We start from the raw sequence: 18,262 nt of genomic DNA on the forward strand, positions 1-18,262 counted from the left end.
CCACTGGAAGCCGGCGACAACGGAATCCTTTATCTCGTTGAGGTACTGGACTCCCTTGGTGCAGTCGACCAGGATGTTGGGCCCGGTGCCGTCGGGTCCGAAGCACCAGATCTTCCTGGCCTCGGTGATGTCGTAGTCGTACTTGTCGGCCAGGTAGCGGCCGCGCACCTTGAAGTCGGCGCGTGGGCTGACGTCGTTGTTGTCGATGTCCTCCGGCAGACCGTCGGGCATGGGGCAGGCCTTCATGAACAGCCGGTTGTGCTTGTTGGGCGACTTCGAGAGGCACATCTCGCTGCTCTCGTCGCTGACCGTCTCGCGGTAGGACACGACCGGGTCCGACTTCTTGAGCGGGATGCAGGCATGGTCCTCCTCCAGGTCCTTGAGGCAGATCTCCAGATGCAGCTCGCCGGCACCCGCGATGATGTGCTCGCCAGACTCCTCGATGATGCACTGCACCATGGGGTCCGACTTGGCCAGACGCTTCAGGCCCTCCACCAGCTTGGGCAGGTCGGACGGGTTCTTGGCCTCGACGGCCACGCGCACGACGGGCGACACGGAGAACTTCATCACCTGCAACGGACAAGAGGGGGCGTCTCACCTGACCGCATTGGAGCTAGTGGCCAATCCTATAAGAGCCGTCGCGGTCTGGTGCCAAAATATCACTGCTGCTTACAGTGGCAAGACCTGTTGTATTCAGGAACAACAATGTGCCGAATGATCTCATGGGTTTAACACTGAGCTCTCAGGTAAAGCTGTAATGCTCACCTCAATCCAAAATGCCAAATACCCAAAGATAGTGCCAAATGATGGCGATTAGATTGTCCAATGACCATTATGAATCTGATATGTTCAACTGGTATGGTTATCACACAAATGGTCACAAAACAAAACAATTAAGTTATGCCTACAGGGAATTTAACACAATACTGTTGTGCATTAGTTGCACTTGATACTGCAGATCCTCAATTTTAGGCCGCTGTAAATGTGCACCAAGACACCCAAACATTTCAGCAGACACTGACCTTCATGTTGTGGGCCTCGCGGAAGGTGGTGAGGGTGCCGGTCTTGACCAGGAACTGGCGACGCCGACCAGGCCTCAGATGTTGCGCAGGCACGTCCTCGATGGCCTCGGTGTAGCGGCCCATCATGAGAATGGTGCGCTGGATGGTCTTCTCAGTGCAGTCCTCCTTCTTGCCAGGCACGAAGTTGGGGCCCATGATCTTGCACTTCAGTCCGGAGGCGATCTTGCCGGAGAACACGCGGCCGAACGCGTAGAAGCGGCCCTTGTCCGAGGTCGGCACCATCTTCGAGACGTACATCATGAGCGGGCCGTCGGCGTCGCACGCCTTGATGCCGCGCGCCGCCTCGTCGTCTTGCGGGCCCTCGTACAGCATCTCCATGCGGTACTTTTGGGCCGTCACCGGCGACGGCAGGTGGATAGCAATCATCTGCAGCAGGGTGTCGCCAGCTGGCAGCCACGTGCGCATGATCACCTTCAGCAGCGCCTTGCCCTCCTTCTCCTTGTCGTCGCCCTTGAGCGTGATCTTCAGGGCTCCGAGGAGCTTCTCAGTGTCGTCCTTCTTGAAGTTCATCACAGCATCGAACACCTTGTAGATGGGGTCGAGCACAAACTGGTTGAACGAGCGGTTGTTGTCAGCCTCCTTGCTCTTCTGCCACTTCTTGCTCTTCATGTTGAAGAAGTTGTCACCTAAAATTGGGCAAAATTAACTAACATAAATTCAACATTGCGACAAAGCAACCATTACATCGAGTGCGACGGCGATTTTGGTGCCCTGGATGCATTGGCAACTGAATGAATGCATCACCATTGGCTTCTGATTACAAGTTCTCCAACCAAAAATAGCAACACAACAACCAAGATATTTGTAACAGGGCTACCGGGCCAAAACGCCCTTTACACACTGAGCAGACACTACCCCACAGTTTGGGCATGAGCTTGACCGGATCGATCTTGAACTTGTCCGCGTACATCTCGGCGAACTGTTTCAGAGTGTAGGCCCAGCCGTGCAGGCCGGAGCCGAATCCAACTGAGCCACGAGAGGGGTGGACCTGGATGTTGCCCATCGGTCCGTCCTCGTCCGAGTACGTGGCGTGATTGATGACGGTTGACGCTCTCCACGATGCGCTGGAAGGTCTGGTACAGGTCCTCCTGCTCCAGCTGCAGCTCCAGCAGGGCACGGTCCCATCTTGTTCATGAACAGGCACCGGCTTGATGCGCTCGGCGATCGCCTGGCGCAGCACCGTCTCCGTCTGCACGCACACACCTGCAACGAGGCTGGCCCGCTACAGCGGCCATCCAAGGATCGCGGCATGCACAGTCCGCAGACGTAACGCAGAGATCGATCAATGCACCCATTCCAGTGGGACGCCTTCAGCAGTCATTAAATTTCACCGCACTACACTATTTCATGTAGTTATCTGGTTATGACAAGTGCCTTTCACGCACTCCTTTGGCTTTGGGTTGCTGTAGTCTTTGTGGTGTAAGTTCTGACATCGTCAATACATGTTATTTGTGCAACATCCGGGTGCCTTCTCATTCCACTCAAACCCCAGAAGATTACAATGATATGCAATTACCGCACGAAATGGCCAGTCACCGGGAGGAACACATTCGGCATAACCTACGGAAGAAGTGTCCCAACCAACTGTGTTCATGTGCCTGTGGCAGAAAGCCTAAAATCAAGATGCCATTGGAGTGGAATGCTTAAAGTGGCCTCTACTTGCTAAAATAAAAAATCTAGCTGTATTTTGTGACATACCTATCCTAGCCTATATAGACTAACTGTGCTTAACCATACTGTGCTTGATTGCCCTAGCAAATTGAATGGATAAATGAGACATGTGGGAGGCTATAAGTATTTCCTTTCTGGTCATCAGTCATCAAAACATCAAATTTGGATATGCCACTGACACAACCATAATCCTTAACTCACCACGCCAAGGGTCGTATCGCACTACGCCCCACATAACCATCGTTGGGCGGATTTCGGGGACCATTGGTGGCTACAGCACCCACGACCTGTTATACATCACAGCGAAAAGTGAACGGCCCAACACCACCCACTTACCGGACACGCAGTCGACGACGACCAGGGCGCCGTCGTGTGACACGCAGCGCGGCCCGTCACCTCCGACGAGAATGTCGACGTGGCCGGGGAAGTCGATCAGGTTGATGAGGAAGCCGTCGTTGTCCTTCTCCTTCTGCGTGTCGCCCTGGATGAATGGCACATCCTTGGGCTCCAAGTTGAAGAAGAGGGAGATGGTCGTCGACTTGATGTGTGATGCAGCACGCTCCTGCTCGTCCTTCCTGGTGTCGGTGAAGCGGGTCTCACCGGCCTGGCCGCCGCCACGATGCCGGCCCTTGGCCACCAGCCGAGTCGTGAGCGTCGACTTGCCGTGGATCGACGTGGGCGATCACGGACATGTTCCGGATGTTCTTCTTGAGATCCATAAGTTACGGATCTCGGCTACGGTAAGTAGTTCACCTGTGGAGGAAAGTGTAATGTATTGTATTTGTCATTAGTGGCAGGGGTAAATCACTTTTCAATTTGTTCTGCCTTTATCCCAGGCTTGCCTCTATTTGAGCAATCTGGGACATTGGACACATGCCCAGTGCTTGAAACCATCCAACTTTGCAGTGGGCAACAGAGCAGACACAAACAACAAATATGGCTCCAGTTCTGCCTCATCTTCTAGATAGGTAAAATGTACAATGATAAGAATACACAACTCAAGCCTAGTTCATACCTCCTCAGTTGGCAATTGTAAAATGCCAAAACAAACAAAAAATGTCTAAACTGGTCTAATGGGTGGGTACAAGATACTCATTTATCAGCATGCTAAGATCACAAAAGATTTGTGCTTTCAGTACCCAGTGTTACAAGAACAAAATGAAAAACTGAAAACACTATTTCAAACAAATACTCTTATTATTTTGATTTATAATGTTCTGTCTTACAGGCCTGATACTGACAGAACAAAATGGAAAGAAAATACCACCAATACAAATACCAAACAATGAAAGTTCCAAGCATACAGGTGTACCCAAGATTCATTGATGAAAAGTTAGTCCACATGGGGGAAATGTAAAATGGCATGTATTTACCTGAACCTAAGCCAACCTAATCACACAATGACCAACAACTGACTGCCATACCCTGCATGCCCCTATCCACACAGCACTTTCTGTGCATGCACAGTGCACAGCCTATTCTTGAATACAACTCAGCCAACTTGTGATTGGTTCACAATAAAAATGAATTGCATGTGTGTGCTGTTCCAAAAACACCTGGTTCTTCATAGACCTGGACCCAAGCCTTGGAAAACATCACATGCATGACTAAGGATTACCTGGATACTCCTGTTGAGTCAATTGGTGATGCGCCTTCCATAAATAATAAAGGAATGAGAACTAAATTAAAACCAGCTGTACCCTACATGTAACAAATAAGAAAAGGGTCAGAGTTACAATGAAACAAGGCTGTGCTGCATGCATGGTAAACTCTTCAATCAATTCAAGGTCAAAGGAAGACACCTCTCCTGCCCAACATCTTGATTGTTTGCCAATGTCACAACAACCTTGGAAATATTTGTAAAAAACTTGGAAAAAACCGTGACCATCCAAAATCCTCATCACTCACTGATTCAAAATGTGACAGTTCAATGTGGAAGCTCAAAATATTTTCCAGAAAGTTGTTGTGTTTTATGACTTTCACATTGGATCATAAACAGTGTTGCAGATCTCCTAGACAGTCTGTCAGGATGATGTACTCCTCCCTATAGAGAAAGACTGGCCACAAACACACATGACATTGCTAGTGGCACATGAAGCAGCACATGTGTATCAAGAGGACATAACAAATTTGTAATTGCTTGGCAGCATTTCCAAGCATTGCTACAAAAGTTTGAAACACTGCTTAGACCAAAATAAATGTGAACATGAAGCTAGGCTCTCTTCAAGACACACTGCCTTTGGAAGCCAGAGTGTCATATGATCCATGTGACACTGGTTCAAACTTCAACCAATGCACTTCTCAGAAACAGACCCTTGCCCAGCCCAGTTGGCCCCAACCACAAACATTCTTTCACTCACACTAGTACACCTGTGTTCTGTGGTTTTCATGACAATGTTGCTCAAAACTGCAGGGAAGAAGCATGGTGCTGAAGCATAGCATTGACAGATGTATTTGGCATAAAATAATCAAAACTGATAGTATTATTATCTAATTGTGCTGCAGCAGCTATCCAGTGTTATTGTTATGTGTAACTGGTCCTCAGGTTTTCACCAAATGCTTTTTGAAATATGCCTGAAATGTAGGACACCCCCACTTAGGGCTGCTATTATTTTAACTTCAGACTTACAGCTTAGCCCCTGTTGCTAGATGACTACAATATTTTCTGGTTAAAACCAATTCTTAACCTATGATCACTTGACCATTATTGAACAGCTTGGGCTTGAAGTGACACTGGAGGCCCATAATCCAGCAGCTTGAACATTTCAACTTTGCATACAGGACTACTTACTGATATTTATCACATTTTACTTTGCAAACAAAAAACTGGAGTGATGACTTCACCAGCAAGTATCATTCAGCATAATTGTTGAATATCAGATTTACCTGTCAGGGGCAACATATCCATTCTGACACAAAATACATTCTGACTGTGACTAATTTTTGCAAAGTCAAGAATGGTTTAATATTTTTCCCTGTTAACTTGCCACAAACTGACTTCTAAATAGCAAATGATGGGACAGACATATATGTCTGTACATGATCATGCAACCCCAAGACTCTTATGTCAACTATTAAGCCCAAGGATGGATTTGCCCCAAAATATGGAACTTTGGTATCCCCTGTTACCATGTGACAAAACCATGCATTCATGATGAAGTAATGTACCTGTATCTCCTGTTATCATGTGACAAAACCCGGTGTCATGACAAAAGCAATATGACTTATCATTATGGCACTGCTAAGGTCAACTGCCTCATGAATTAAATCACTGATAAAATTGCCCACTTTTAATGAGCTGACCATGTTATATTTCATAAAGACATGATTCAAGATAAACCTGGTGTGGTCAGAGTCTAGTCCACACACCATGGCCAACATGTTGAAAAATGTTTGGGTGTGGATGAAATCTGTGGCCAAAGGGGTAGTATGTCACTCTACTTATAGCATATTTTGGTTAACTGATATCTCCTGAAATGTAACTTTCTGACCTGGTCACTTTATATACTCTTCTGAATTACATAAAAACACTATGATATCCTTGATGTTCCAATTCAGTTTCTGTTGCATTTGGATGGCCCCCACAAATTGGAAGTTGTTCTCTACAACCTCTAGCCCAACCAGACCTCATCTAAACTTGAAATAGTTTGAAGACCAGGCCCAAATACATGCTATAGATCCAAAATACAGGCACCTTAATGGAATGCTGCCAAGCACCTATACCTCCAGATGGCGTTAGACCATATCTTCTGTTCAAAAACAATAGCAATGTTGACAATCCCTGTATGCAGCTTACCACTCAGTCTAAAATGGCAGATACATCCAGCCTCTTTAACACGATTTTTATAGGCATGAAACTAATTTGTTGTACCAAACAGCACTAGTCATCAATTAACCAACAGACAGTTCCCTAACCTTTGCTGAAGTCAAAGAGTAAGACAGATATCGTGACAAGACAAAGATGATCATGCACAATCTGAACACAAGAAAGTTATCAAGATACCAATCATAAAAATCCCCATACGCACCATCCACGTCGCACAACAAAGCCGCCAGCTGGTGAGCGTCAGTTTCGCCTACAAATAGAAAGGTGAAACAAAACACCATAACACGGACTCCTCGGCAATACAACCAAGAATAGTGAAGCTCCCATGCGATATGAGAAGTCTTAGACCAGGCGCAGACGGACGCAGACTTACCATTTTGCTAGTTTTGCTTCGATCCACGTACGAAGCAACCGCAACACCCACAATGGCGAGAGCCACCGGAAAAAGGCCGTTTTATAGTAATGGGTAGGGTACTGCGAGAGCTGAGCCAACTTCTTCAAGTATAGCGTGTCATTAAAGCCATAATTTAAAAATGCAGACTATTATTGAAGTTCATTTTTCATTGGTTTGTATTATTCAATGTAATTATTATCTTAAAATATTTTTATGAAGCTTAGTTTTATAAAATATATCCAGGGCTTCTCTAAATGTCCAGAATTGCGTCCTTTTGCAGCCGGTGGCGAGAGCGTTTGGGTGTTGCACAACTATGGGCAAGGTATTGTTTGATATTTAGTATCATTTGGTTTAACCTGTTCACGAAAATGTTTCTGTCACTGTTTGCAAAGACATCAAAAAATCTGCTTTGAAGGAGAAGTAGCGTTGCGTTTTCTTGCGAACGCCCCCTCGGCTATGCCATTAATCCATGTAATATTATTCCCCTCTCTAAGCTTGTTACCCTACAGCATCCCCTTGAACAAAAGTGCCACTCATGGGTGTAAAAAAGTATTGAGCATATGCGTGCCATGCGTGGACAGTTTCTGAAATTTGGATGTGACTCTTGGAGAAGAGAACAAAAATATTAAAATCATGGCTTGTAGTGAGAATGAAATAACCCAAGTGAATTCACACTCCATTCACAGCTGGCACTTAAACGCCATGCTCTAGCTGGTTTCAGTCATTGCCAAAGGCCATTAGAGATTGGTGCTTGCAATTCTGAAATTTCCTTACTTCCTAAGTGTTTCCCTCCTAAGTCTATGCTCACACCTACTGTATTTTTTTAACTATGAAGCTGATAGAAAGCTGTTGATTTTGATGATTATATTTAAAGGTGTCAATCCCAATAAAGGCTGATAAAAGCAGATACTTAGAATGTTGTGCACTTGTTGCGCCATTCCCTGGAGCACATGTCAAGTTTTCAATTGAAATATCATGCAAGCCACAATGTAAATAGGGGCATCTATGGTATGGCAGTTAGCGCAGCTACATTCTAGCCAAGGTACAATCTCACCCTGAGGAAAGATTATGGGCAGTATGATTCCTGCGTAGGCTTTTATGGACCTAGATGTACTTAATTTGGGAACAAATGTTTAGTTCTTGATCTAGTTGGGTAGGATGCTAGCCCCTCCCCAAGTTTTAGAAAAAAACTTGGGCTAAATTAGGGAGAGCATGGTTTGCACCATTTGTTTGGGATACAAGATTTCTCTGCTTGCCTGCTCCACAAAGTTATGTACAAAACTACACCACCTGGGACATCAGGCTGATGTGTGATTGGGGTTCAGAGAGAAGGTTTCTGAAAAACTCTGGAAAAAAGGTGTTTGAGTTTACTTTCTTATACAATGTTACAGGTTTATAGCACCAATGTGATCTGTGTCACAAACTAATGGTAAAGTTAGCTGATGTGGATAGGCACGTAGCTATATCAGGCTAAGCAAGAAACAAGATAACTACCTCTCCCCCTCATTCACATCTTGAACAATGGAAATTTGGTGACTGGTATCATGCAAGTCACCATACATACCAGTGGCATGTGTGTGTGACTGAGGTTGCAGTGCAGTTAGTTGCCAGCTGATACCTACTGCTGTATTATTGCTGTGAGTTGGCACATTCTGTGTTGCCATGAAGTGCGCATCAAATTTGGACTGCCATTTGTGAAATGCGGATTGATTGCTGCAGGTCTATCTAATGCAGCTCAGGTTGCCAGGTGGGAACATGGAATGTAACTGAAGAGAATGGACTATGTCTTTGTGGTAGGCCTTTACCAGCTGCTTGCTCATAACAGTTGAATCCAGCCTAGTTTGGATCAGACCTGTCCTTGTAAATTAGGGTTTGAGTATGGACTAGATTGCTCATGGCAGTCCAATCTAGCCCAGTTTGGACTGGACATGCCCTTCTAAATCAAACTTTGATTATGGCCTAGCCCATGTCAGCTTTTCACAGTCTGCCATTGCTGGCCAGTGTGTAAACCAGTTGTAGTTGCTAGTCTTCTTGATAAGAGATGCTTAAAAGACTGAAAAATGCCCAGTATTTGTAATGTCAATGGATGGAAAGGTCCTTTATGCAGTGGTCATGGGACTTGGGAGTGTTCCAGGCAATCACAGAAATGACAAACCAAAAATTTATAAAGACCACTATCTATACATTTCTTAAATTGTATGTGCTGCTAGTACAGAACCACTGGTGAAATGGAAAGTTAATTGTGTGTTGTAGGCAATCTTGAATGCCTTGAAATGAGTATGTGTGTAGTCCTGTATTTGCACCCAAAGAATAACTATGCACTTGAACAAGTAATTTTCACCAGGTATTCTTGTATGTAAGGAGGATTCTGCAACACAATTGCATGGTAATAGAGCTGCCTATCCTTTTGTTTGGTGTCAGCACCAATGGCTAGATTTTCTGCTGATGGAAGGGAAATACATCTTGGTGTGCATGAAATTATTGCAATCATATATAGATGGAAAATTTGTATTATGTACTCCAACCACTTACTAGGAAACTGATCTTTCAACTGAGGTGAGAGCTGTGATCCAGCAACTTGTCACCCGAAGCTCAAAGGTATTTGGTAATGTCGAATGCTTCAAGCGCACAGATTTTATTGTGTGCATGCTAATGCCCTAAATCATACAGTGTTGAATAGAGACATGTGTATTAAATTTGTATGGAACATTATTGCATTTTCTAAGCCCCACAATAAGTGCAGCTCTTCATGGAGTGTTGCTCTTCATGTTGGTCTTGGTTAGGCCTTGGCTTATTTACACCCATGTGACATGGGAAGTGGAGCTGCTGTCTCTCTGCCCAATGATGGTACTGTTTGGATCTTGTCCCTTGATATCATTCAATGATGGCGCTATTCAGCATTCGTCCATTTTGCTTTTTACCCAAAAATGTGTGCATTAGTTGTAGCAAAATGTTTCAACAGGTACAGTCGTTTGGCGTTCCTACTTTTTGATGCTTCTCACTATAGCTAGGTCACATGGATACAGGGTATTCCCGTTCACAAGCTTTTAGGCCAGTATCTGCTTCAGGCTGTAGGTTTCTTATCCTACCCCATATCACCTCATTAATGGTTGTTTTCTCCTTAAAACAAATATGAACAGGCTGATTTCTCCCAACATTGTTGTCATTTAGTTTTTGCTCAGCACAATGTTCAGTGCTGTATTTTAACCTGTTAGGATCCTGGAGTACCAAATACCCCAGCATGCAGCACACCAGCAAATGTATTTTTTCAGCATTCAAAACAGGTGATCTTTGGGATTTTGTTGCTGAACCTACCATCATTCCTGACTGAAATACTGTGAGCACAGAGCCATTGTCAGCATTTCGGGCACGGGGATTTCACTGCTGCATCAAATGTTTCAGACTGGCACAATTATTTGTTTTTGCAAAGCTCTAACACTTGCTCTCTGGTTTTTGATGGCTGGGTGTGCTTTCAAATTTGTGATTAATGAGTCATTTAATACCATGTGAGTCATTTGGTAGCATGGAACAGTGATTATCCTGTGCCCCAAGCCTTCTGCTTGTGCTACAGGATGGTGACATCAAGTTTTACAGCTTAGCTTGGACCACCCTATGTGTGTTGGACAGATTGGTGGTAGGGTGCCAGTGGTGTACGGGTTAACACGTCTGTGATGGTGACTGCACGTCTGGGAAACCAGAGGTACGGGGTATGATTCCCTGCAGTGCCCGCCCTCCCTGCCAGGGTGAGAGGCAGGTGACGCCATATAGCCTCAGCAGCTGAGTGCATCATAAAGCCCCAATGACATGACACACATGATGGATTCATGGTTCAAAAGTATGTCCATTGGGGCATGAAGGATGCAAATATAAATTTGTGCTGTCAAACTTCTTTATCCTTGAACACATCTGCCCACACCACACAGTTCATTGGCTGCCCATCAGTTATCCTGTGTCTGAAGCCTGGCACCCTGCTGTGCCCTCCTGATTTGCCAAGCCAGAGGAGCCTGGGCACTGGGTTTCTTGGCTCCATGGCGATTGGCTGATCATGTATGAGGGGAGTAGGCCCTATCTGGGATGACAATAGTGTTTCAAAGATATCCACATCTTTGGTGGCAAAAATGTTGCTTCTATGGACAGACCTGATGCAGATGCTTGGGAGCAGTTGGAAGTCCACGCCTTATGTGGGGAATACCTTGGAGCCCGACTGGCAACACACGTTTTGCACATGTCTGGATATTTCAAAAATAAAATGATTGTTTCATTATAAGTTGTTTCCCTGCTTGAGGTCTCAGCGCCAGCATATGAAAGTGGTTGTCTCATTACAATTTGTGTTGGTCCTTTCAGTTCCAGGCGCCAGCGAAGGGCCGTCCGGCCAAGGGGAAGGGCAAGAAGAAGGCAGAGACAGTGAAGTTCACCATCGACTGCACGCACCCTGTCGAGGATGGGCTTATGCAGGCTTCTGACTTCGTGAGTGTCCGATTGGTTCGGCTTGGTCTCGAAGAGGACTCGACTCGCGACGATCCCAGTCTTCAGACCAGGTTGCGAAACATTGGTGCGATCCTGTAATGAAGTTTGGGACTCAAACCACAGGCTGGCTTTCTAGGTTTAGACGTTATGTGTGACTGTTCAATGAATGGCGATGGTGTGTTAATGATTTGTAAAAATATTTTATGCCGGGTGGTATGCCCCCTCTGCTGGTTGCTGTTGCATGTTGTTAATCAGCATGGTCTGCAACCATGTCTAAGCTTTTTATTGCAATGGCAATATGCTCCAATGTTTCAGTTCTGCTCCATAACCCCCTCCCCCACCACACACAGACACGCATACACACACGCACGCACGCACACATATTTATGGACGGCTCCCCCCTACGAGGAATAACGTCAAAAAAGGATCGGGATCCATTTGCACTGGTTTCTTTAGTGCAAAAGGGCGAACCATAGGGACCGAGTGTGCATATGGCAGTTCGCGGACATCTGGCCTGAGAAGGCGAGATTTGACGATTGTTTCGCACCATTCGTGCGGCTCAAAAGGTCACCTGGGGTTCACATAGGTGTCAGTAGGCCAGAGATGGATCAAAATATATGAGTAGCGGGCTCGCGCCACACTTGTGATCAACATCAGTTGGCTGCGAGCAAACAACCTTGCCGTCTGACCCATGATACCGATATTACTACGAATGGCAGGAGCTGCATAGGGCCCGCACACACAACAATACGATCTGCCAAAGTGACGGATGCGAGCCATCCGGACATTGTTTTTTTCCAATGCCCTGTTGTGATTTTGTTGACTTGACTGGCGATTAGTGCCCGAGACGTTGTCATTGGAAGGAATATTCGTTCAGAACGCTCACTCTGTTGTGTAAGATGTAATGTGATTGATGGGAATGTTGACACGATCTGTAAGGGATTATACGGTACGCATGGACGTGTACTAACTCGCTTTTTCTCCTACAGGGAAGGTAACAGAATCTTAGGGCTATCTTCCCTAAGATGGGTTTAGGGCCACCTTCCCTAAACGCCATGTTACTATTCTCAGGAGAAGTTCCTTCAAGAGCGGATCAAAGTGAATGGCAAGACCAAGAACTTTGGCAAGAATCTGCACATTGAAAGGGCCAAGAGCAAGATAACCGTCAGCGCCTCCAATGACATCAAGATGGGCAAAAGGTGACGGTCTGCGATACGCGTTCGTCGATGTTTGACTTTTCTCCGAGAACTCACGTTGATTTCTTCGACTGTAACTGTGTTATATGTGTCATGTCCTCCGTCCCTGGAAATATTCTCGCCAGCATGTGGACACCCATGGAAAGCTTGTGCAACCCGATCGGTACGAGCTCCTTCAGTTTTTGGAGCATCGCTGATGGTATGGGGATTCAGTGACGCTTCGACCTCAGTGGGCATTTCGCGGTCCTCCCAACCCGTTGGGTTGGATGTGATGGAGCTCAGAGGGGTTGAGCTCAGAGCTTGTATTTACCTTAGCTTGTATATACTTGTCCTGAAATCTCAACATGGCGCTTTATAAAGCCGCTGATTTATGATGCCGTTATCGGAGATCCGCATGGTGATAGTGCATAAATTTACCTCTGATTTGCTGCACCGTACATATTCGACGCTATGCGCTGCGTTTCGTTCCTTATAGCTCCGATGAACTCATCGTCCATCGTTGGTTTGTTTGGTTGCAAGATGGTATCCAACTTCGAAAAATTGTTCCCGCCACTCCACTTACCGTGCATTATGTATATATGCATTATGTGCACTATAGCATTATGCAGCTGGTCTGCAGTCTCACATAGTGTATAGTCTCAGGCTCGCCGGTTGCACACTTCTGTTTCAGCAGATTCCATTCACAATCTGACTTGAAGCACGTGAGAATTGTTCCGACTGTGACTCCAAATGGCACAGTGCAGCACCGAATCGCCTCCCGTTCTAACTCGCGGAGATGTAGCTCACTCCGAATATGTGCAGATGCACACGCCCACGAAGACGTGCAGACTATGTCGGGGAGATTATTGCAAGGTCTTACAGACATCCAGAGTTCATCCATGCATTTATTTAGCAGGCGTCACTCAGATCATGTCATTCCTTGATCCATGCGGCAATCAAGACCAAGGAGAATATAATTGTTGAGTCGTTCATATCTGGCCTTCGTGAGCACGATTTCCAGATATGACGGCCGTCAATTGGCCCCCAATCAATGCTGTGCAAGGCGCGATGACCTAATCAAATCATGACTTATTGAACAGCATATTAACCAAATGGAGAATTGTGTTGACTAGAGCAATCTTTTCCGCTGAGACTACACCAATAGTTCTAAGTTAGCTAGTTTTGAAATTATCTGATGGTTGCTTCATTATCTTCGATGTGTAGCATTCCATTTCATGTCTGCCCTACTGCTCAACATGCCGCCTATGGCATGAACAGACATGTACTCGGGGTTACACGTCACTCACTGTTCATCCGGCGTTATTTTCGCAGACGTCAGGCGTATCATATTTCAGTCCTATATTCCCTCCAAAAAGTTCACCTCAGGATTTTTGGATGGCTCGCTCATGGGAAATTGTGGACCAACATCAATCTTGGGGTGGTGAGTTACAAATATAGCGCGAAGAGTTCGGCGATCACGCGGGAGCGATCCCTTATTGCTTCTTCGAGGTCATCACCAGTGGGTAGTCAGCAGCGGACCCCTTGTCCTCATTATTGCATAGTATTATTGCGACGTTTCGGAACCTCGTGTCCAGGTCGGTGAAGGTTTAGATATACATGGAGCAGCATTTGGGTGAAGGAAGGGGCTGTACACGTATTTAGTGTTATTGCTTGACGGATCCCCAAGCAAGCAATCTGATCTTGATATGACGCGTGTCCATCTTCAGCTGCTTCACCCAAAACTGATGCAGGCGCAACATTCCGCCCACACACTCACACCCTCTCACTTTGCATTTGGACCAGTTGCTTCGTAAAGGCAGGTTATCGGCGACCGTCCGAAAGCATAGAGAAACGCTCCACGTTTGTATGGGTTTGGGACCGAGCTTCAGTTGGTTTTAGTAGGGTTCCGTTTCAGTGTGGCATAGCCTGCACGGACGGTACGCAGGAATGACGTCATTTTTTGTGGAAGTGATTTTCCAGATTGCGTCTGAGAAGAATAAAGTGAAATCGCTACCTGGCTTGTTTACAAAGATAATGTGGTTCTCACGTACGCCAGCGTTTTGAGCTAAAAATTGAAAGATGGTGTGTACGAATCTTATGGCTTCCAAGATTTTTGACGCTGCGATGCGGACGAACATGATAATACACCGAGCATCTAGCCTGGGGTCCATCCAACACTTGACGGCGTCTGGAAAGGCTACTGGTCGGAACTGCACGTGAATGACATTGTGGACAAGAAAAAAAGGAAATCGTGCTATCTCCGCCCCAACACCTGGCCACAAATATCCGCGAAACTATGGTGCTTGTTTTTGGATAATTTACGCCCTGATGCTGTTACGTGTGCATATCATTTTTTTGGGAGAGGTGTGTGTACCATGACCTTTTATAGTGTAGTACCATGTCCTGTATTTCGCACGGGGCTGAGTGACTCCAATTATCCGAATTTAGGCATTTCACTTCCAGTTAAACAAACACAACTTGCATAACTTTCAGCTTCGCACTCTGTGTAGGCATATTTTCCAGTTTTCACAATATACTTCGAGATATGTCGTTGCTGCCCTGCGTTTTTTTCCGGTGGGTTGGCTCTTTTAAGTGTTGTTTGATGAAATGAGCTCGCTTGGTAATGTTTTACAATCGTTCCAAAGGTCGTTCCCTCCTCCCAGTTTTGCGAATGGATTGGCACAAGGTATTATCACGGACCGGATAATGTTAAGGTTATCGTCCATGCGTGGTGTTAATATTCACGCACCGTTTCGGCCAGTAGATTCTCCAACCGTCGCCAGAATATTACTAAGTCCTGAGAAGGACTGAATGGTGCTCAGCTTTCATCCATTGCCACGCCACGACCTGAGTTTTGACCTGAGAATCGAATTTAGGTCTTCTGATCACGGGCCCAGCGCTCGGCCACCAAGCAAACCGGGAAGGATGGTCATTCTGCTGATGACGACTGGCCGAGATGTTGTTTAGTTACTAACACAACACACCAGGGCGATAGCCGGAACAATGGTTTCCGTGAAGCTCTCCTACTTTAGTTCCACGGTCTGATTTTACGTGGCCATACTGGACGCTACTCAGTGGTTTAAGTTGTGGATTGGTTAGTGTCGTTGAAGTAACTGTGTGCCTTCCTGTTAGTGACACTAGTATCTACGCCTCAGAGCAGATACTGGGCGGCGGCAGCTCCCGATTTTGCATGTGTTGTTCATCTGAAGATGGGCGGCCTCAGCGTCAGATTTTGCCCGTGTTTTGCCTGTGTTACGCGTCCCAAGACCGGTGTGAAATGCTCTAAGGTTTTTGCACCTTTTCAGGTATCTTAAGTACTTGACCAAGAAGTACCTCAAGAAGAACAGCCTGCGAGATTACCTGCGCGTGGTTGCCAGTTCCAAGGACTCGTACGAGCTCAAGTACTTCAGCTTCGATGATGAGGAAGAGGAGGGTGATGAAAACGAGGACTAAGCTTTATTTGAAGTCTTCTCAATACACAAAGTTACCCGCTTTCTTGTTGTTTCTTCCCGAAACTTGAAATCAGCAGACGTGTTGATTAAAAGGAAGATTTGTTGGAACGGCCTAACAACGGAGTAGATTTAAAATTCGTCTCGCTGGCTAATATTCACTCATATTGTTTATCATACACTCGGCTTGTGCTATGACGCAAGACCGCGTGAAAAGTAAGGGACGGTATTGGCCAACCACCGGCTCTTTAAACTTTTTCACGTGGTCTTGCGTCGTAGCACTGTAGGATTGGCCAACCACCGGCTCTTTAAACTTTTGTAAGCGGCGGCCAAACAACCGTACGATGCATGAATGCAGAATATTGCATGTTAGGAACGGGCAAAACAGGTTAGTGGCGAGTGTGATGGGTTACACGTGGGAGACGTGGTTCGACCTCCAGCTGGCGCTGTGGGCGCTGAGGTGACCAACGCAGCATGCGTCGTGCAATCGTCGTGCAACCGCAACAAAAACCGTAACTTGCTGTTGCATATCGTTAGCCCATCTATGGCTTTGTCATCGTTATATCATGAAGTTTGTATGAAATACGCAAGTTTTCTACGCGGTGATGGCTAACAACCGTCCGACAAGGCTCGTCCTCATTAGTGATGTAGAGAGAGGATACACATGTCGTCATGGGAGCGAGGGAATGTAAGGGCTGGAATACATGTTTCAATTGATGTTATTTCCAATAATTTCATCGTTTGGACATCACTATGAGCGCAGAGCAACTTGAAGTGGCCTACTTGGCATTCGTGGAGTTGCACTGTCATGTGGTACATAATCCACAGTATAACTTGGCCGTAAATGGCAAAACTATTTTGTAAAGAAGCCAGTGGAGCGGACGCGGTCATGGAAAGTGAGATCTGTTGTCCAAGAGCAGTGGGTGCTGGTTCACCTGGGCTTCTCATGGTCAAAAAAGTGTTGCGTGATGGGGAGACGATATGACGCCACATGGCGGGTTGTAACATCAGGGGGTAGGCTCGTGTTCGACTCGAGCTAAATCATGACTTGGCTTATGGGCCAGTCGTTTTGGGGCGAGCCGCGAGCTGAGTCGGCCCGTTGGGATATTCCACGATGAATCGAGCGCCTTACGCCCACATTCCTCGGATTTTCATCGCATCAGGTCTCAGGGGTTGTCATCCGTGCTGAACTCGCTGGTGATATTTTTTGAAGTGTCGGTCGCACCGTTTCGGAGCTATAGCCTTCGGTAATTTAAGTTGTATGTTTGTGGATATACCTTCGAAGATAATTTTTCCACTTGCTGGAAACATAATTCGGTAAACGTATACGTTACAGTGGTCATACAACTGTCTTGAATATTTGTATACGACTTGAGAACGTTATTACTCGAGGCTTAATCAGGTCAGGGCATTATGAAATTTTACAGAGCACGAAGAACGATTTTCCCGTGTGATATTTATCTTTTTCTCATTTGAATGCGAAAGAGTAGGCTGTTCCTCAAAATTCTAAAACCCAGAAGGTGGTTATCGGCTCGGAAAGACATGGTCCATGCACCGACGAATCATGTGTGATGCACGCCTGAGTACGCGGTGCACCGTCGCTGCCGGCCGCCCCGCCCCCCCCCCCCCGCCCTCCCCCCCCCCCTCCATATGTGTACCGTCGAGCCCGGGGCAATTGAAGCAGGGATGGGGAGGTGAAGGCGTACCGTGACGGTGGTGTCTCTTGTTCATGTGGAGCGACTTAGAAGTCAAAGGCCCAGTGATAGGGCTTAGCGTCATTGTTCGCTGGGGCGCCGGGTGGTGTTGGTATCTTGCGGCGTTGGAACGCTCAAACCAATTGCCGATCCATTTGGATGCACACAACGGGAGTACGGCGGGGTTTAGAAGGAGTATGTCGCCTTTTATGTGCTGCCACTCACTTTCAGATCAGACACGTCCGATTTGAAAGGTTATGCCAGTTTTTCTTGAAATCCTGAAAAGATTATTATTTTGATTTGACGTAGCCACTTCTGCGGGGCAAATCTCACTGGGTTCCCTGTGCATCTCTATTAAAGTAATGTCTCGTTTGCATTGCTTTTTCCGACGGGTATGTACTGTAATGTTTGCAGAACGCTTATTTTTCAAAATGCATCCGTAATAAATGCTACCAAAGCTTGAGGCACTTTAGAGAAAATTTACGCAGACGTGAGACCATTATC

At 46.2% G+C, this 18,262-nt stretch overlaps 1 protein-coding gene and 1 pseudogene across 1 annotated transcript; one reads left to right on the forward strand and one right to left on the reverse strand.

The window, feature by feature from the left end:
• The window catches only part of LOC119109055 (eukaryotic translation elongation factor 2-like), a 4,270-nt pseudogene extending 798 nt beyond the window's left edge, over positions 1–3,472 (reverse strand).
• Positions 3,473–7,237: 3,765 nt separating this feature from the next.
• On the forward strand, positions 7,238–16,110 carry LOC119109035 (60S ribosomal protein L22). Its single transcript, XM_037232574.1, has 4 exons — positions 7,238–7,295; positions 11,318–11,440; positions 12,512–12,639; positions 15,921–16,110. Exons 1-4 carry the CDS (start codon positions 7,287–7,289, stop codon positions 16,066–16,068), a joined length of 408 nt encoding a protein of 135 aa, XP_037088469.1. The 5' UTR covers positions 7,238–7,286; the 3' UTR covers positions 16,069–16,110.
• The last annotated feature ends 2,152 nt before the right edge of the window (positions 16,111–18,262 follow it).

The sequence above is a fragment of the Pollicipes pollicipes genome, unplaced genomic scaffold (assembly GCF_011947565.3).
Source record: "Pollicipes pollicipes isolate AB1234 unplaced genomic scaffold, Ppol_2.1 Scaffold_7228;HRSCAF=8575_pilon_pilon_pilon, whole genome shotgun sequence".
Classification (NCBI taxonomy): Eukaryota; Metazoa; Arthropoda; class Thecostraca; order Pollicipedomorpha; family Pollicipedidae; genus Pollicipes; species Pollicipes pollicipes.